Here is a 21,457-nt window from a genome sequence, read left to right as displayed (position 1 = left end):
TTTATCCATTCTGATTATATTTTTGTGTATGGTGTTCTAGCTTCATTGATTTACATGCTGCTGTCTAGTTTACCCAATACCATTTGCTGAAGGGACTGTCTCAATTCTTTGTATTTTCTTGCATCCTTTTTCGAAGATTAGTTGACCGAATTTTTGTGGGTTCATTTCTGACCTCTCTATTCTGTTCCATTGGCCTATATATCTGTGTTCCTACTGATAAAGTGTTGTCATGTTGACTGTAGCTCTATAGTATTATCTGAATTGTTAGCATAAATATATGCCACTGATTTTTGAACCTTAATCTTGTAACCAGCTACCTTGCTGAATTCTTTGATTAGCTGTATTAATTTTTGTCTGGATCTTGTTGGGTTTTCTATATAGAGTAACATATTATCTGCATATATTGAGACTTTTACCTCTTCTTTCCAATTTCCATCCCTTCTATTTTTCTCTCTTGTTTGATTGCTGTGGCTAGGACTTCCAAGATTATATTGATTTGGAGTGGTGATAGTGTGCATCCTTGTCTTTTCCCAGATTGTATTTGGAAAATTTTGGCTTTCTCACCATTGAGTACTATGTTGGCTGTAGGTTTGTTTTCTATAGCTTTCATGATGCTGAAATATGTTCCCTCTATGCCCACTTTGGTGAGAGTATTTATCATTCATGGGTGTTGAATTTTATCAAATGCTTTTCCTGCATCTATTGAGATGATCATGTGGTTTTGGTTCTTTCTCTTGTTGATGTGCTGCATTACACTGATTGATTTGCATATGTTGAACCACCTCTGTGTCGCTGGCATGATCCCCACTTGGTCATGATGTATAATATTTTATCTGTGTTGTTGGATTCTAATTGCTACTATTTTGGTGGGGATTTTGGCGTCCGTGTTCATCAGTGATATTGGCCTATAATCCTCTTTTTTGGTAGTGTCTTTGCCTGGTTGTGGTATCAGGGTGATTGTGTCTTCATAGAATGACTTTGGGAGTATTCCTTCCTTTTCAATCTTCTGGAAGAGTTTGAGACGGACTGGTATGAGTTCTTCTTTGTATGTTATGTAGAATTCCACAGTGAAACCGTCTGCTCCAGGAGTGCTATTTTTAGGGTGGTTTTATATTGCTATTTTGATTTCATTTCTTGTGCTCTGCTTGTTCAAGGGGTCAGTTTATTCTTGATTCATTCTTGGTGGGCAGTATGTTTCCAGAAAATTTTCCATCTCCTCTAGATTATACAGTTAGTTTCAATATACTTTTAATAATATTTTTGTATGATATTTTGTATTTCTTTTTTATTTGATGTAATTTCTCCATTGTCCTATTTTATTTTGCTATTTCGTGCTCTCTCTCTTTTCTTTTGTTTGAGTTTAGAAAGAGGTTTGTTGATTTTACTTACTTTTACAAAAAGCCAGCTTTTGGATTTGTTGCATTTTTCCCTATGGTGTTTTTAATCTCTATTTTAATTATTTCCTCCCCAATATTTATGATTTCCTTCCTTCTGCAGCATTTTAGGGTTTTTTGTACTTCTTTTTCTAGTGCATTCTGCTAGTGGGTTAAATTGTGTATTTGTGATGGTTCTTCTTTTATGAGGAAGGCCTGTATCGTTATAAACTACCCTCTCACAACAGCTTTTGCTGTGTCCCATATATTTTGTGTTGTTGTGCTTTATTTTCTTTAGTCTCAAGGTATTTTTTCATTTCAGCATTGATTTCTTCATTGAAACATTGGTTTTTTAATAAAATATTGTTTAATCTCAATGTTTTCCTACTGTTATCATTTGTTTCTCTGTTGTTGATTTCTACCTTCATGGCATTGCATTCTGTAAAGATGCTTGAGGTAATTACTATCTACTTAAAATTGCTGAGGTTTCTATTGTGCCCATGTACATCATGAATTCTGGAAAATATTCCACGTGCACTTCAAAAGAATGTATATCCTATTTTGGGGGGTGCAATGCCCTGAAAATATGCACCAAGTGTATTATTTGTATTGTATTATTTAACTACTCTGTTGCCTAATTTATTTTCTGTCTCGATGATCTGTCCAGTGATGTTAATGCAGTGTTGAAATCTCCAAATATAAATTCCCCTTTATATCAGTTAGTAATTATTTTATGTACGTGTGGTCCTGTATTTGGTGCATATGTATTAACGAGTGTGCTATCCTCATATTGTATCACTGCTTCAATCATTATATAATGTCCTTCTTTGTCTTACGTTATGGCCATTGTTTTAAAGACTACTTTGTCTGAAATCAGTTCAGCAACACCTGCTTTTAGACTTTCCCAATTGTATGGAATACCCTTTTCAATCCTTTCACTCTCAATCTATATGTGTCCTTCTCTCTGAAATGGGTCTCTTTTATGCAGCATATTGAAGGTTCTTGCTTTATTTTCCAGCATGCCACTCTATGAATTTCGACTGGAGCATTTAGTCCATTAACATTTACATTAATTGATAATAGGTTTGATTTTATTGCCATTTTAAACTTAATTTCCATTTGATTTAGTATTTCCTCTTCATTCCTTTCATCTTCCTTTTATGATTTTGAAATTTTCCTTTGTATTATCATGAATTTTGTTTAGTTTTAGTGATTCCCCAGTAAGTTTTTGTCTTCTTGTTACCCTTTTTTGTAGGTCTTGTAGACCATTACTATAACTGCTTTTATTAAAATGATAGTAACATGATCTCAAATCTATCCTACTGAGAAAATAATTTTGAAAGGAAAGACCAAAAAAAAATATTCTCTATTTTCCTTCCTCCCTCTCTCACTCTCAATGATTTCTGTCTTGTTTTAAATTTTTCTGTTTATTTTGTTTGTAATTCATGAATTATCACCTTTACAGCTGTGAGTTTCACTTTTCTGTAGCATCCTGATGCTTTTCTTTTTAGAGAAGACCTTTCAATATTTCTTTTAGCAGGGGTCTAGTGTTGCTAAACTCTTGTAGCTTTTTCTTGTCTGTGAAATACTTTATGTCTCCTTCTGCCATAAAAGATTACCTTGCTGGTCAAAGTATCCTACGGTATATCATTTGTTTCATTCATGACTTTGAATATATCTTGCCACTCCCTTCTGACCTGTAGTATTTGTGCAGTGAAATCAGCAGGGAGACTTCTGGGGATTCCCTTGTTACTCACCCTTTGCTCTGCTCTTATTGCCTTTAGGGTCATTTCTTTACCCCTGTCTCTCGCCATCTTAATTATATGTCTTTGTGTGGGTGTATTTGGGTTCTTCTTGTTTGGGACACTCTGAGCTTCCTGTACTTCAATATCTGATTCCTTCTTTAAGTTTGGGAAGTTCTCTGTCATGTTTTCTTCAAACACCTTTTCTATCCACTTTGATCTTTCCTCCCATTCTGGGACATCTAACACACCAAGATTGGCATGCTTTCTATTATCCCATAGGTCCCTTATGTTTTTTCATTTGTTTCTCATTATTACTCTTGTAGCTCTTCTGATTGGGTGCTTTCTATTTTACTGTCTTCTAAGTCACTGATTCGTTCCTCTCTGTTATCTAGTCAGGTTGGTGACGCCTTTAGATCATTCCTCATCTCAGATAACGTGTTTACCTCTTCTACTTGGCTCCTCTGTATAGCTTCCATTTCATTTTTCATGTATTTTATATCTCTAAACACTATCTCTTTTATTTCCTTCACTACTTTGATCAATCCTTTTTTGAAATCTTGATCTAGTAGGATATCATTGTCTAATTCACTGATCATTCTTTCAGGGGATTTCTCTTGTTCTTTTATTTGGGAATGGTTTCTCTGCTCCTTCATCTTGCTCCTACCTCTCTGGCACTGTGGTTTTGGAGTATCAGTTATCTACTGTGGTCCTAAAGGGGTTTATATACCTAATGCCTATGTAGCAGTACAACTTAGAAAACAGAAAAGAGAGAGAGAGATAAAGAATTTTAAAGAAGGGAGAAATAAAAGTTTGAAGGCATTGTATAATGAATAATAGAAAAGCAAGTTGAAGCAGAGTTTTGAAAGTTAATAATAATAAAAATATTTTTTAAAATTTCAAAGGCATTAAAATGGGGGTATATATAATTGCAATAGAAATAGAAATTAGGAGGAAAATAGAAAATGGAACCGGAAAAACAGATTAAAACAAGAGGGTGCTGAGTGTCCTCCTGGAGACTGTGTACATTTAATGTGAAATCTTTCTGTATTCATCCTGGTTTGGAAGCTCAGCTTGGTGTTTCCAGAGGCCCTCCATTGGAGCCCTCATCTGTGCTGATCCCAGGGCATGTCAGTAAGCAGATAGCTCCTACAACCAACACTAGGTCAGGTACAGCTCTCTGGGCTGGCTTGTCACTGCCCTGCCCGATGCTGCAGTCAGATGTTGCAGACTGACCAGGCAGGATTGGGCATCACGCCTTTTCTCAACAACATGGTCAGGGGCTGCATTCCAGCTGAAAAGGTGGGGGCCGCCTGCCCTCTCATCGTACCAATCACTCTGCTGCTCTGTGACACTGTATGCTCTGCCATGGGTATGCACACCAGAAGTGGGCTCAGGGAAGTCTGAGGAACTGCCCTGTCCCTGGTCTGAGCCAAAATGCAGCTCCTTATTTGTCTTGGTGGACAAGTTCCCTGAGGAACCATTACAGTAGGATCCTATCTGCCTCAGGCTATAGACAAGTCTCCGTCTGTCCCTTGAGGCTGCTAATTTCTTAGGTGTAGATGCAGTTTTTGCCCCCACTGCCACCTGGGTGCAAAGCACCAGAGGGTATGGTGGCTGTGTCTGAGCCCCCACTCTCTTCACCTAGAGAATTTGTGGATTTTCAGAGATGGGGAATGCACCCTTCCACCCAAAGGGCACATCTGCCCTGTTGTTTTATGGAGGGCCCAGGTTGTTCTGCTCTGTGCACCCACAGCCATGGCACAAAGCCCAATCCATTCCCCCGGGCTGCCATATTGCAGCCATCCCAATCTACCACCCAGTTCAGGCAGCATGGCCCTGCTCCCAGCTTCCAGGTTGCATCATTTGCTACGTCTCACAGGGATCCTCTGTGCCTGTTTAACTTAGTTCTATCAGTCAACTTATACTTTGTACAAGTCCAAGCCTTGTAGGCTCACCATCCGTCCTGCCGAACTCTGAGTTTGAGAGGGGAGACAGAGTGAATTAGTACCAGTCCGTGTTTGCTGCTCCTTCCCCATGGTACCTGTCCCAATCTGTTTTGCCTTTTCTTCTTTCTTTCTTCCTTTTCTACTACCAGATTTTTTGCATCTTTATCTATTGAGGAGGACAATGTCCTGTCACAGTTCTGCAGGTTCTCTGGTTAGCTGAGTGGGTCTGTGGATGTGAGTCTTAGTGCATTTGTCGGAAAGGGTGAGTTATGAGCAGCCTTCTGCTCCAGCATCTTTGCCTCCCCCTGAAAAAGTCTCAATTTATGGTGGAAGATAAACATAGGCTTGAAATAAATGGAAAAGTTATTCCATTGAAATGACAAGAAAGTGCAGATTGCAATGCTCTACTCATACAAAATACGTTTTAAAATAAGGGCCAAAGTGAAAGAAATATGAGATTACATAAAGAAAAAGACATCCATAAAAAAAATTGGGAATTAGACCATTAAATTATATATGGCCCAACACCATATATCCTAAGTACAAAAAGAAATTTTAGTAGACATGAAAGAATTAATTCCTTATAAAACAATAATAGTAGATGAGTTCAACAACTCACTATTGTGATTATCAGATCATGCATAAAGAATATCTGTAAGGAAACAGAGGTCTTAACTGCATATTAGATCATTTGAACATAGGTGAACTATGGGACACTACATCAGAAAAGCAGAACACATGAACTTTTCAAATGTGTACAGGATGTTATCTAAGGAATTAATTACATATTATTTCATGAAATAAGCCTCAGGAACTTTAAGCAAGTATAGATTATAGCAAGTATTTTTCCATACACAAAACTAAGAAACTATGCATGAACTCTTGAAAGAAGAATAGGAAAAGCACAAACATGAGTTAAAACCATATCTTTTAAAAAAATACAATAAAACAAGGCCAATGATGAAATCAAAGAGGTAATAAAATCATACCTGGAGGCAAATTACAATGAAAACACAGCTTCATAAATGAATGCAATGCATCAAAGCAAATCTACGAGGTAAGTTGTGAACAAATCAGGCCTTCTACAAGGAACAAGAGAAACCTCATACAAAGGACCAAGCATACCACCCAAAATAACAACAAATAAGAACAAACAAAACTCAAAGGCAGTAGAAGGAGAAATCTTTAATGATTAGTTTGAATATAAATAAAATAAAACTTGAAAAATAAATTACAAATCATAAAATAAAAAGCTTTAATTTTTTTAAAATATTAACAAACAGGAAAGCATTTAGCCAGACTTATCAAGAAATACAGAGACTGGAACCAAACAAAATAAGAAATGAAACAGTAGAAATAATATCTGATATTACAGAAATACAAAGAAAGATTATGAAAGCACTATGAGCTGTTACGTGACAACCAACTGGATGACCTAAAAGAAATGGACAAGTTTGTAAAAACGTACAGCCTGCCAAGACTGAATAAAGTGAAAACTGAGAACTTAAATAGAGAAATCAGTATATGTTAAATAATATGCACAATTTTAAAAACACCTGTTGAACAAATGCCTGGATTCCTTCACTAAAACCCCATTCCCCCCAAGTATTTTAAAAAATGAAGAGGAAGGACAATTCTGAAAGTTATTCCATGAGGCCACCATTACCCTTATAACAAAACCAGTCAAAGACACTACCAAAAATAAATGAAAATGAAAATCCTAAATCCTTGATGAACATAGATCCAAAAATACTCGAAAACTTGAACAAATTAATCCAGCAATATATAGGATTATAAATGATGATCATTTGGATTCCTTCCAGAATCAAAAGGATGGTTCAACATACACAAGTCAAGCAGCATGACACATATCTAATAAAGGAAGGACAAAATTCACAAGACCATGTCAATACACAAAGAAAAAGCATTTGACAAAATTCAACATATATTCATCATCAGAACTCTCATGAAAGTGAGTACAATGGGAACATTTCTCACCATACTAATGGCCATTTATAACAATTTATAATACTCAGGGGAAAGGCTGAAAGCCTTCTGGGTAATTTAGGGAACAAGACATGGATTCCTACTCTCACCACTTCTTTTCAATAGTAATAGAAGAAAGGAAAAGGAAAAGGAAAAGAAAAAGAAGTAAAAGAAACACAAAAAGGAAAGAAAGAGGCAAAATTGTCACCAATACTGAAGACATAATAATCTACACAGAGAGTACTAAGGGCTCCACACTGTCTATTATGAACAATAAATAATTTCATCAAGGAAGCAGGATACAAGATTAATGTAAAGATGTCTCTTGCATTTGTCCACATTAAACATGAGAGACAATAAAATGGATGTTGGAAGCAATAATATTTAGAACCCAATTCCCCCGAATATCTTGGAATAAATGTAACCACATATGTGAAAGATCTACACACTGAAAATTATAAAACATTGACAAAAAATAAAAATGATTCAAAGAAATGGAAAGATGTCTTGTGGTCTTGGATTGAAAGAGTTCATATTGTTAACATGGCCTAAAAAGACTTGAAAATTTCTGTGCAGCTAAGGACACTATCAATGAAATGAAAATGCTGCCTGTGTAATTGGAGGACATATTTGCAAACAATGCAAGTGACCAGGGGTTAATAGATGTAGGTTAATAGATGTAACATAGATTTAGGTTACACAACTCAAGGTGAAAAACAAAAACCCAATCAAAAACAACAGCAGAGTACCTGAGTTAATATTTTTCCAAAGAAAACATTCAGATGAGTAACAGGCAAGTGATAAAATTTCACAACATTACTAATTGTTAGGTAATTGCAAATCAAAAAGACAATGAGGTATCACTTCACACTGGTCAAACGGCTATTATCAAAATGTCTAAAAATAGTAAGTGTTGGAGACGATGTGGAGGTAAGAAATCTCTTGTATACTCTTGGTAGTAATGTAAATTGGTACAACTTCTAAGGAAAAGAGTATTCAGATTTGTTTAAAAACTGAAAAGTTAAATACCATAGGACCCATTAATAGCTCTCCTAGGAAAAATCAGGGGAAAACACCCTAAACTGAGAAGAACCAATGTTCACCACAACACTGTTTATAATATGCAAGACATGGGAGCAATCCAAGAGTCCACAGTAGGGTATGGACTTAAGAAGAAATCATGTTTCTATAAATATGCAATGGAATATTACTTAGCCATGAAAAAGTATAACACATTGCTATTTCAGCATCATGAAAGGACCGAGTAAATAATGTGCTTAGTGAAGTAACTTAGACAAAGACAAACGTATATAATTAAATTTATATGTGGAATATAAGAATAACAAATATCAGTGCACATCTTTGTATAGCTATCTATTGATAGATGACAGATAAACAGATTGAAGAATAGATACATACTTACATGATAGACAGATAGATAGATAGATAGATAGAGAGATAGATAGATAGAGAGATAGATAGTTTACCAAATTGGAAGGAAAGAGAATTTAATGTTAGGACATTGACAGATACAAAGGAGCATATATTAAGTAGAAAAGCAACAAGGATAATCTCTATAGATGAGGGAATTATACAGAATAGCTTATAATAATGGTATGTTACAATTTTTGTAATAATTCATAATGCAAAATAATCTACAAAGTGCTTGGAATCACTATGCTGTACATCTGAAACTACAGAATATTTTACATCTACTGTACTTCAATGAAAAATAAAACATATCATGTATAATTTAGTCCTTTTTCCATTTATAGCACCTTCCTTTAATATTGTTTTATTTTACTCTTTACTTTTTATGAGTACTTTTTCAAATTATTTCTTTTACTCTTGTGAACATGATACCAGTTTGATGTATCTATATTTATTGCCTGATTTCCTCTTTTTCTCTCTTTAATCCATATAGTGTAGTAGCATTAAAGAACATACCCAAAGAAACAGTTGCATCTTTCTCGTGGTCTCTCCTTAGCATTTTGGTTAATGTTTTGCATATTTTTGCCATTTTATATTTCTTAGAAGTCTTCTTTTCTACACCTCTTATTAGGTGACTCAGTTTCGTTTTTTCATCTCATTCATGTTTGTTTGTTAATGTCTTTACTTTCACTTTATATCTAAGTGATAACTGTGTAAGTATTATTGGGTGAGTGATTTCTTATTTCAGTAGTTTGAAAATACAATTTTATTTACCCTTGGCGTTTATTTTCTGCTCAGAAATCTGCTGATAGCCTAAAGGGGATTCGTTTGTAGATTATCATAACTTTTATTGGCTGCCTTTAAAATTTTATTCTGTCATTGTCTTGCCAAATTGCATATGATGTATCTTGAAGGAGGTCCTTTACTCTTAAAGTTATTGGTGTTTTGTTGGCTCACGGACTTGTATATCAGTTCCTTACACAGGTTTGGGAAGTTACCAACTATTACTTCTTTAAATAAACCATCAGCTGCCTTCTAAATTTCTACCCCTCCAGGATTCCACTATAATGTTCACATCCTGAGGAAGTCTGATTGCTACTGTAGAATTTCCTCACTTTTTAATATCTTGAATCTCTGCCCTCTCCTATCATTTCTAGCATTGTATTGGTGAGTTTGTTAATCTCTCTTCCACAAAGACACCCTACTTCTAATGCTTTCTGTTGCATTCTTCATCTCATTTATCAAGTTCTCCTTGTCCTCCAATAATGTTTGTAATTTTATAGTTTCACTCTCTTTGGTAATGTATTCCTTATCATCGTTTCATTTATTCCTGAGCTCACTAAACTGCTTTATTAGTTTTGTTTTTTGTATTGAGTTTCTGTATGACACCTATTTGGATTCTCTATTAGTTATATGGCAATATACCATGACTTTAAGTTTGCTGCAGGGTTGACATTGTGTGTGTGTGTGTGTGTGTGTGTGTGTGTGTGTGTGCAGGTGCTTGTGCGTGTGTGTCTGTGTCTGTGTCGGTGTCTGTGTGTGTCTATCTGTGTGTTAGCATGCCCTATAATGTTACTGTGATTGGTCATGATCTTGATAAATTATTGCTCTGATGACACTAAATAACAGATTGTGTGTTGGAGTCCTTGTTTTTGTTTTCTGGTAGCTTGCAATATTGCACAATTTTTGGTTTACTTACCTGAGGTACGTCTGATTATATTTCAAAATGACACTTTCCAGTCTCTACTGTCTGGATAAAAGATGTGTTTTCATTGTCACTTCTTACACTTCTCTGGTAGTTAATGCCACTGTTGTCACTGGGATGGAGAACCCTTCCTTTTATAAGATATCACTTGAGAATCAGTGTACACCCTGAGGAATGGTGTAAAGACAGGTGGGTATTTGGAATTAGACAAGTGCCTTTGCCATGTCCTGTGTTGCAATGTAACTTGTCTCCACCACTGTGAATGGGGAGTAGGGACAGATTCATCAATGTCTGAGTGTCTGAAGGATGGAAATTTTGTCTCCATTGTGGCTCCCTCCTAGTTACCTGTGATCATGAGTACTGGTGCAGAAGGAGGCCGAAGCTGTGTGAACCACTGAGACCCTGTTTCTACTGGGTTCTCTAAACTTGTGGACACAGATATCCTATTCAGCGTGCCTTGGTTGCAGACACCAACTCTGATTTTCCATTATTTTAAACTCCTTTGTGTGTTTTAGTCCACCGAACTTCACCTGTTCACATTTGTTCTGGAGTATTGTATTGTGTTGTAGTTATTTTTGTTCAGATGTGAACGTTTTACTGACTGTAGATGTAAGCGGAGAGACAAAAAGAGATTAAACTTATGTCACTTTTAAAAGGGTATACTTTTTCAATTAAAAGTTTAAATTCTTATTAGGACATAATAAGAACACTAAAGAAAGTTAACCAATCACCTCCCTTAATATCATAGTACTGCAAAATATTTTGATTTTCCTGGGTTATTTTCTTCAATGTTTTTCTCACCTACATGCACATTTTACAATAATATATCCCTATAATATCTTTAAAATCAATTAAATTATTAAAATAATTCTCTGTGCTGTAAATATAGCCCTGTTGGTTCTCTAATTTATTACTTGCAGCTTGCACATTTCTGTCTTCTCCATCCTTCTTCCCTTTCCCCACAGGAAACCACTTCTTGGTACACCACATATATATGTGATTCTTTTCCTTTTTTTATGATTATTTCTCTCATATCTTTATTTTCATCATTTAAGTGACAATGTAGATTGTTTTTCTCTGTATGACTTATTTTCCTATGTGCAACACTCTCTGGGTCCACTCACATTGTTCCAAGTGGCAGAATATTACTTTTTAATATACAATGATGAAGTATTTATTATGTTATCTATATCTCACATCTATTTCAGCCAATCATCTGTTGATGGGCAGTTGAGTTGTGCTTCTATCCTTGGCGACTATAAATGATGATGTTAAGAACATTGGGGGTAATAAATCTTTTAAGTTAATCTTTTCATTTTTTTTCAGATTTATACTGAAAACTGGAATTGCTGAAACATATAATGCTTCTATTTCTAGTTTTCTGAGCACTGTCCACAGTTTTATAATAGTGGATGCATCAATTTATGTTTCCACTATCAGTGTACCTTGGTTCCCTCTTATCGACATTCTTATAAATGTTTGTCATTTGTAGACTTTTTGTTAATAGCCATTTTGGTTGCTGTAAGATTATATTTCATTCTGGTTTTGATTTATGTTTTCCTAATGAATAGCAATGATATGTTTCTTTTTATGAGCATGAAAATCATTCACATGTCTATTTTTGAAAAGTTTCCATGAAGATTCTTCAAGTGTTTTTAATTTGGGGTCTTTATTTTTAAAACATTGTGTCTAATATGCTATATATATATTATGGATATTAACATCTTGTTGGTCTCATTGTCTGCAATTTTTCCTTCTATTCTGCCTGTTATCATATGTCTTGTTGGAAGATTTCTTTGCTCTGCAAAAGTTTTTGCACTTCACACTTATACAAGAAATATAATCCCTGTATCAAAGAGTGCATCTATTTTTTCCTCAGTAAACTAAAAACTGTAATTGTTAGTTTTCCTTTTTTTTTAATTGGAGACAGAACAAAAATAAAGATTGCTATGATTTATCTCAAAGTCAGTTCTGCTCCTGTTCTTGGTCTTATATTCTATAATTTCACACTTTACATTTAGGAAATTAATCCATTTCTATCTCACTATTTTTAATATGGAAGGAAGTGCTCTTACATCTTCCTTTTACATGTACTTTCCAGTTTTCTCAGAACTACTTGTTGAAGAGACTGCCTTTTTTCCATTGTATACTCTTGCCTCCTTCTTTGACGACTAATTGACCATATGTGTGTGGGTTTATTTTCAGACTCTTTATTTTGTTCCATTGATCTATGTGTTTCTATAAGTGCCATATTTTGATGTATTAATTACTGTAGCTTTGTCATATGTTCTAAAACTCAGGGAGGGTAATACCGACAGCTTTGTTCATTTTTAAAAATAATTTTAGAAAATTTGAGTCTTTCAGATGTATGTATAAATTATATTATTTTTCTCCTTGTTTTGTGGGGAAACTTATGGATTCTGTGAAAATAGAAATTTACTAAAAGAAAAAACCTGAGAATAATGCTAAAGTGTGGAGGATAAATCAAACATTATTAACAACAACTGGATTGCTGTATAAATCAAAGAAATAATATATAAAGAAAAATGACAACAAAAACAAAATCCATGGGGTATAACAAAAGCAGTATTAATAGGGATGCTTATAGCAAAATAATCCCACTTATACAAGTAAGAAACATCTCCCTCTTATAACATATTCTTACCACCAAAAGACATAGCAAAATAATTAAAAAAAACTTGTTAGTAGAAGGAAAGTCAGCTGAAAGGAAAGAACATAATAAAATAAAATAAGGATTAAAAATATAAACATTTAATCAAACTAAATAATGGCTTTTGAAAGATAAAGTTCATTAACTTTAACCAGACACACGAGCAAAACAGAGAGTTAAAGGTTAATAAGTTCAAAAATTAATGAGAAGTTACAGCTTATATCAAAGAAATACAAAACATCATAAGATGATACAACAAATTATATGCCAATAAAATGGAAACCGTAGAAGAAACGGACCATTTATTAGAAAGAATTAATCTCCAGAATGGAATGCGAAAGAAAATATGGACAGATTATCACTAATGAAATTGAAAAAGTATTTAAAAATCTCCCAAGAAACAAAATTCGAGGCCTAGACATCTTCACAGGTGATTTCTGCCAAACATTCAGAGAAGAGCCATCACCTATACTTCTCAGTGTATTCCAAAATTTTTGAGAGGAAGTGAGGCTTTCTACCCCACATTTCTTTATCACACTTCTACTAGAACTGGAACAAATACCTCAAATAATTACAGGTTAAATACTACTGATAAGCCTAGATGCAAAAATCACCACTAAATTGTTAGCAAATCCAACAATACATCAAGAGGATTATACATTATGATTAAGTCCATTTTATTCCAGGGATTCAAAAGTGATTCAATACCTACAAATTAATCAGTATGATACACCACACAAAAAACCTGAAGAATAAAAATTATATGGTCACCTCAATAGAGTCATAAAATGTTTTGACAAATTCAGTATCTATTTATGAATATATTTTTCCTCATAGTGGGCATGAGGAAACATACCTCAACACAGTTAAGGTCATATATGACAAGAATTCAGCTAACATGACACTCACTGATTAAAAGCTTAAAGCACCTCCTGTAAGAGCAGGAAGAAGACAAGAATGCTCAATCTTACCACTGTTATTTAGTATCATATTGGAAATTCTAGCCATAGCTATCCAAAATAAAAGAAAGTAAAATATAGCTAATTAAGAAAAGGAGTAAAAGTATCTGTTTTCAGATGACATACTTTAAACAGAAACCCTAAAGAAGACACCAAAAAACTACTAGGGCTTATCAATGCATTTGGTAAAATTTCCGAATGTAAAATTAACATACAGAAATCTTGCATTTCTACACAGTAACAACAAGCTAACAGAGAGAGAAAGTGAGGGAACTGTCACATTTACAATTGCATTACAAAAAAACCCAAAAAATCAAGAAATGTATCCAACCAAGGAGGTAAAAGATCTGTACTCAGAAATCTATAAAATATTTACAACAGAAATTGAAGATAATGCAATCATATGAAAGTATATACTGTGTTCGTAGATGTGGAAATAATATTGTTTAAATGACAGCATTAGCCAGCAAAATACACAAATTAAATTCAGTGCCTATCAAAATTCCAAGGGCATTTTCAGACACTTACAAAAAATAATTCTAAAATTTACATGTAAATCCTAAAGAGATGAAATCACTAAAAAATATAAAGAAATGAAAGAAAACAAACAAACTAAAAACACAAACAACTTTAACAACAAAGAGAATATATCACTGTCCCTGATTTTAAACTATAATACAAAGCTACAGTATTAAAAAGGATATGGTAGTGGCACAGAAGATACAGAATAATGGAACACAACAGAATGCCTAAAAATGAAATCAGACAGTTATGGTCATTAAGCCCATTACAAAAAATGAATATACAGTGGGAGAAAGGTAACTACCAGGCACATGAAACCGACCAAAATCACTAACCATCAGAAAAATGCAAGTCCTATACACAATGAGATTTCATCACACTTCTGTCCAAATGACTATTATCAAAAAGATAACAAACATAACTCTTGGTTAGGATGTTAGAAAAACAACCCTGATGCACTGCTGGATTGAATGTAAATAAGTGATGCCACTGTGGAAAACAACATGGAGCTTTAAATAAAAATTAATAATGAAATATAATCCAAAATATACATATCGGGATACTTATTCCAAGAAAATAAAAACACTAATTAGAAAAGATAAATTCAACCCTATATTCACTGCAGAATTATCCACAATAGACAGGATATAGAAGCAAATTAAATGCTCATCAATAGATGATGGATAAATAAGATGTGTGTTTCTAGTATATATATCGACCCATCTTAAATACAGTTTAATCTCTCTCTCTCTATATATATACACAAACACATATTTTATATATATATGCACTATAAATATATATATGTATATGCACACACACACATAGAAATACAACAGGTTATTACTCAGCTCTAAAAAGAATAAGTTCTTGCCATTTGCAACAAATGGGAAGACCAAGAGGGTAATATGCTAAGTGAAATACGTCAGAAATTGAATGACATATGCTGAATGATTTTACTCATATTTGGAATTTAAAACAAATGATCATAAAAATACAGAAAATAAATTATAGATATAGAAAGAAACAGGTTGTTCACAAGAAAGAGGGAAATGGGGTGAGGAAAGAGAAGTTGAGGAAATTAAGAGAGAAAAATTTCCAGTAGCAAGTTAAATGAGTCAGGGACAAGAAATGTACTGTATGGGGAATAGCCAAAAACTATTAAATATTTTTAAATAGCAGCATATCATAACTAGATATATTCTGGTGATCTGTTTCAAATATATTAAAAACCGCAAACAGTATGTTGTGTAAGAGAAACTAACACAGTGTTATAGATAAAATTACACTTCAAAAACAAACAAATATACACTTAGAAAAGTTAGATTTGTAGTTAACAGAGGCAGGGGTTGGGAAAGGAAGATTTGATTAATGCACTCAAAAGGTATAAACATCCAGCCGTGAAATAATCATGTTTTAGGGATGCCCCGTAGTAACATGAAAATTAAAATTAATACAGCTTTATGTTCTACATCAATTTTGTGAAGAGAGTAGACCATACTATTTCTCATCACAACCAAAAGACAAATTGAATTTCATTACAATTTTACCTAAATGAGATAATGAATTCTCCCTAAAGTTGCTATGATATTTATTTCATGATACTTGTAAATCAAATCACTATCCAGTGAACCTAAACTTACACAATGTTTTATGCCAATTATATCTCAATAAAAGAGGAAGAAAAAATGAAGAGTCAATTGTCAATTTTTCCCATGTCATTTCTCATGATTGTTTTGGCAGCAAGAAAACTTTAGTTATGATATACTTATCCTAGTTAAAGATACTAATAAATAAGTGATTCAAATAAGTTATATGTAAAGATAACGAATAAAATTAGTGTTTTACCATGCCTTAAACTTTCTTCATGTTAACAGCCCACTGCTTCTGTAGGCAACAAAATTTCAATTTGTGTATTCATCTCAGATTAGGGAATGGATACAAATTTAAAACTGACTGCTCTTGCTGTGTGTGATAAAGTTCACTGTCTCAGAACGAAAGTCTCATTTCCACGAGAGCATCTGTAAGAAAAGAACATGCTAGGTTTCTAAAAATCTCAGAATGGTAAAATCTCATGACTCCAACAATTCTTAACTGTTTTGCAATGGGAATGCAATACTGTCAAAGACTTGATTTTGGATAACAATGTGCTGTTATCTCATGGTTGCCTTATGGGATATGAGGATAATACCTGAGATCCACAACAAACATTATCGCTCAAGTGCTGGGTAAAGAAGTGAAATGGTTCTGCATTATAAGGACTGAGGACTGCTTTCAAAATGATGACTATGCTCACTGTAATTCAGGTAGACCAAGGAAAGTAATGATATTACAATTTGTAGCTTAAAGGGATTAAATCAGCAGTTCAGTCCCTATAAATTAGTCAAGGTGTGTACAAAGACACAATAATTTGTGTCAACAATGAGAATTAAAAATAAAATTAGACATAAGCTTAAATTAAAAAGGAGATACACTCCTGTGCTGGGCTCTGGGGACTGGGGAATGTATAAGCCTCTGTCCAATTCAAGGGTTCAGTGAATTGGCCCTAGCATTAGCTTGGGATTAACTGAACAGGTAATAATTAGTATACATGGAGAAATATAATCTACCCCTCCCTAATCAGGAGAAAATCAGGTGGCTCAATGAAACTCTTAATTCACAGAGATTCTGCCAGTTACAGAGGAATAATTCACTGATGTCTCAACTAAGACAATCTTAGTTACAGCTTAACAATCCATCTTCAAACACACACACAGTTGTACACATATATGTAGTATTTATTGGGAAGAATTAAGTGGGCAGAGATCAGAGAATAGTTTTCAAACACCAGCCAACATTTGTACTTTTGCCAATAGTCTAGGTTTTCTCAGGTAGAAAACTACAGATGGACAAACAAATAATATTCTTCTTTAGGATTTCTAATTTTGAAATTAAAATGTTGCTTTTGACTTATCAGTATAGAAACTTGTTATGATGATCACAGTAAGACCCACTGTGTGATAATACAGCTGGAAACTAGCTGCTGAACCAGCCCATCTGAACCCCAGTCTGCTAATATAAGCAACAAAATAGTCACCATCATAATTCAGCTGACAAAATTGAAAGCTTGATGTTTCTGTTTTGTGAAAAACCACTGCTGTCCAGACAGAGATCTCCTGCTGTAAGTGGGCTCTTTTCTTCTCTTCATAAAGGTCATATTGGTGGGATGTTGCTAGAGCATACCCTGGCCCATTTGCCCATTCTCCAGTTTATCAAAGGCTTTTTCACAAATGGTGACACATTTTCAGGACTCAATGTTGCCATTCCTGTCTTATCAGCTGACACTGGCTGCATGATTGTGAGCAGAAGCCTTAGGCTCCCTGAACTTACCTACAATTTTCCAGCATTTCAGGGTATTTCACATTCTGAAAATGCTTCACATTTTATTTTAATTTAATGGGAAGTAATCAAAGTCTTCCATGAATATTTTATATTTCCTAATATCTGTATATATTTGGTATTCTTGCAGTTGGACAAATTTTTAATTCTACCACCCTCACCTCTTTATAGTCCACACACTTTAGATTGCAATTTAGTTACTGAATAAGACCTCTCCAACCAAGGGTCAAGTACCACTTAGATAATTCCTGTGTGAAGGTTAGAAAGGGCACAATATATATGGGGTATATAATCCTGCATAAAATATTTGCAATGACACTGTCTCTTCTGGACAAAGCTCTGATTCTAAGAAGTAAATTAATTAGAAGGCAGTATATTTATTGTTAAGGGGGAAAGAATCAGCTGTTTTGGGGTGGGTGGGTGATGAAGAGATAGGAAAAAATACAGCAAATGGAATGGAAAGCTTTAGGCCTCTGGAGGCATGAATTAAGAAGAAAATAATACTTTGCTGTACCTACCTCAAATTACTGTCTTGAGTGAATAGTCCTTGGGCTATGAAAAGAGCTAGTCTGTGGTGAAGAGTAAAGACCATAACGAGATAGTTTGAAAACCATGAGAGTTTTGTTGTTTCAGGAAAGTAGATTTTGCTTAAGTCAACATGTATTTTTCATTCACTAAATACTAAAATGCATCCTGTGGCATGTTCTGTGCTTACTGTGTTGGTATCCAAGTTAGACAAGGAAAGGGGGATAGACAGAAAATATCTGGAGGAGGTGGATTTTGTGCTGAGACTTGGAAAATCTAAGTAGGTAAAAGGAGGACATCCTAAGTCCAAGGATTAGCTGGTGCAAAAGTCGTGAGTTTGGAGCTAAATCTGTTGACAAGCAATTGCCTGGATACATCTCCAGAAACAGTGAAACATAAAGAAATGCCAAGGTAGTCAGATGCCAGATCTACAAAGAAATGACTGAACTATGTTGAGTTTGTTGGCTTAGAGTTGGAAAGGCATTAAGTGCCACCCTGAGGATGTAAGCTTGTCTTTGGCTGGTAAATAAAAGCAACATAAAGTATTGACTATAAAATATAGCGTAGATTATTCAGGGCAGGTAAAAACACCAATTGGAATGCTTTGAGAACAGCACAAAGAAGACCATAGTTAAAATTAATTCTTAAATTCTATCACATGCTGAATGTGCCATCTGAGACTATGTCATGTGACCTTTATGATTCCAGGGATGACATAATAGAGACCATGATCCCTGGGCCGGTTCCTGCATTTATCTTCCGTTCCAAACTATCCTGCCTTAACACTTTTAGTACTTTCCAGGATGAACCAGAAACAAGTTAGTAATTTTCCCTCTCTCCATGTTTTAGACTTTTTCCAATTTCTTACAATTTCTCTTCTTCCTTTCAAGAAATTATTTACATTTTCACCCATATTGTTCCATGAAATGATCATATCAATCAAATATCTCTTTTTTGCTTTAAATGGCAACTTAGTCTCCCATTTAACTCTTTACTCTACTTAAAAAAAAAAAAGAAAATAGAGGTACACATCTAAATTTGTTGTTCAAATAAGAAAATTGCAGATAGTAGTCAACATTTGCCAACATCAATTATAATCTTTGTTATCCTGCATAATCTGGTAATCCTCTGGTAGATCAGTTGCAATTAGGATGACGTTCATAAACTGAAGATGTCTGATGGGTTGGCCTTTAAAGAGAGGTAGCTGATGTATCAGCTATCACTGTCACAGGAAACCGTGGGTTGCTCCCTGTTTGAAGTTTAGAAAAACGACCTTCATTGGCAGATAAGTTGTGATATCTTTTTGGAAAAGTAGAATGCTCCATCATTAGTCCAAAATAATTGATCTGTATGGGAGACAAGATGCTGTTCTGAGAAGTAGAAGTGGTAGTTGTAATGAAGTTCACAATCTGGCCATTTACTTCAGTGTAGCTGCTTTGAGAGTGCCCGTGGACTGTGGTCAACTGATTCAAAATAGCACTTTGATCCACTGCAATTTGTTCTGGTGGTCTAACTGACATTGATGATGGAGGAGAAAAATCACCTCTGATCGGGGTAGTTTTATCATCAATAATGTGGCTAGTAGAGGGCTTTCTTATTAGAGGCATGTTTAAATTTGCAGAAAGTGAAAATGCACTTTCCCCACTAGTGTCAGCTACAAAATCAGAATTATGATTATGCACATTATCCCCTGCCTTAAAGTGCTTCTTGTTGAAATCTTCAGGCAATGAAGATACCAGAGAGGCATTTTTAATCCCAACTCTTCTTTTTATTCTCACTAAAACCTGGGGAAAGCCTCGTTTAAAATTTGGAATATGGCAGAACTGTATCTATAACCAAAGAAGAAAGATTTTAGTAATAATTTAAACCAAAATACAAGACTAAAATAAGCCTAACCTATAAAACCTCAGATTTCACATTTACTATGCAAAGATAATATCATCAAAATATGTACACTGCTGACTATTTTTTGAATTTCCTTATTTGGAATATACACATTTAAGTAGTATAGTCATCAAATTTATGAAGTTAGCATTTGCAGTAACGGTTAAAGCCACTTTTTAAAAGGAGCTTTAATACCTTTATTTAGATTTCTGGTAAGATTCGTAGTTGCTAGGAACCTTTCTCATAATCTTGAATACTTAAGGCACTGACACCACTTTAGAAAAAATAAAGAATTTTAGCCTTTGTAGTTTTATACAATTTTCAAAATCTAGCTTTACATATATATTACCATAGATTGATGTACAAAATACAATTTTATATATACGTTACCATGTCATAACTACAATTACTGAATTCCTTGCTTAAATCAGAGACTTCTATTTCTTCTGCCAGAAAGTCAGCTAGACAAGCAGATCTTTGAAAATTCTGCCCCACTTTACTAAAACCATAAATGTTAAGCTGTCTAAGTAAACTTTTCTTTCTTCCAGTTTCAAATATTCTGAAAGGGGCCTTTCTTTCCAAAACTTCCTTCTTAAACACATCTTCATCAATCATTATGGAAGTTCCATTATCATCCCACCAGATGGATTTAAAGTGGTCACTCCCAGCCATTTTCCAGAGTTTTCTTGGAAATGTCAGAGAACGAAAATCATTATCTTCATCTGGTTCAGAGACACAATGAGTGTAACATGGTCTTTTTATCAAGGATTCTTCAGACAAAGTCTGAAAAGCATTTTCTTCAAACATAGACCTCAAGACAAGTCCCCAGAGAATGTTTGATCCCACAATAGTGATCTACCAGTTTCCTGAACCAGTTGGTCCAACTTCACGAGACACATCTTGAATTTCTGAAGAAATATGTTCCATCACAAATAAGTTTTTCTACAGCTACTTTTCTAATCTGCATGATTTTGAGCATTGCAGCTTCAAATGCTGCTCTGGCAGGCCTGCACAGATAAACTGCTAGATCATCACTATGGTTCTCAACTTCAGTTGATTTGACATCACAAAACAACTGGTCTCCCAGCAACTCAATTGTCACATTCAGCCAGTGTTTAATTCTCATTCGTCCAGTTAAATTGAAACATATATGATAATTACTTTTGTAGTGTGATCTGCAAATATTATCCCCACAAAATCTTTTTAAATAATTTAATTTTGGGGTCTATGAAATAAAACCAATCTCCATACTTGTGTACAAAAATTTATAACAGATTTGTGAACAGAGAATAAATAATGCACAAAATATATAAAATAATTTTAAAGTTATGG

At 34.3% G+C, this 21,457-nt stretch overlaps 1 protein-coding gene across 1 annotated transcript; it reads right to left on the bottom strand.

Annotated features, from left to right (window-relative positions):
- Positions 1-19,217: 19,217 nt before the first annotated feature.
- On the bottom strand, positions 19,218-21,103 carry LOC140692571 (heat shock transcription factor, Y-linked-like). Its single transcript, XM_072956986.1, has 2 exons — positions 20,516-21,103; positions 19,218-20,070 (listed from the first exon to the last, which is right to left on the bottom strand). The coding sequence occupies exons 1-2, from the start codon at positions 20,930-20,932 to the stop codon at positions 19,432-19,434; spliced, it is 1,056 nt and encodes a 351-aa protein (XP_072813087.1). The 5' UTR covers positions 20,933-21,103; the 3' UTR covers positions 19,218-19,431.
- Between the last annotated feature and the right edge of the window lie 354 nt (positions 21,104-21,457).

Source organism: Vicugna pacos, unplaced genomic scaffold, assembly GCF_048564905.1.
Source record: "Vicugna pacos unplaced genomic scaffold, VicPac4 scaffold_13, whole genome shotgun sequence".
Taxonomy (NCBI): Eukaryota; Metazoa; Chordata; class Mammalia; order Artiodactyla; family Camelidae; genus Vicugna; species Vicugna pacos.
This window is presented reverse-complemented; position numbering and strand designations above follow the sequence as displayed.

Excerpts from the sequence above, each read along its gene's own strand:
- LOC140692571 (XM_072956986.1), bottom strand. The coding sequence starts at position 20,932 with ATGTTTGAAGAAAATGCTTTTCAGACTTTGTCTGAAGAATCCTTGATA. Across the intron at positions 20,071-20,515 it reads GTAATTGTAGTTATGACATG|ATACAGTTCTGCCATATTCC; the intron begins GTAACGTATATA and ends CTTTGGTTATAG.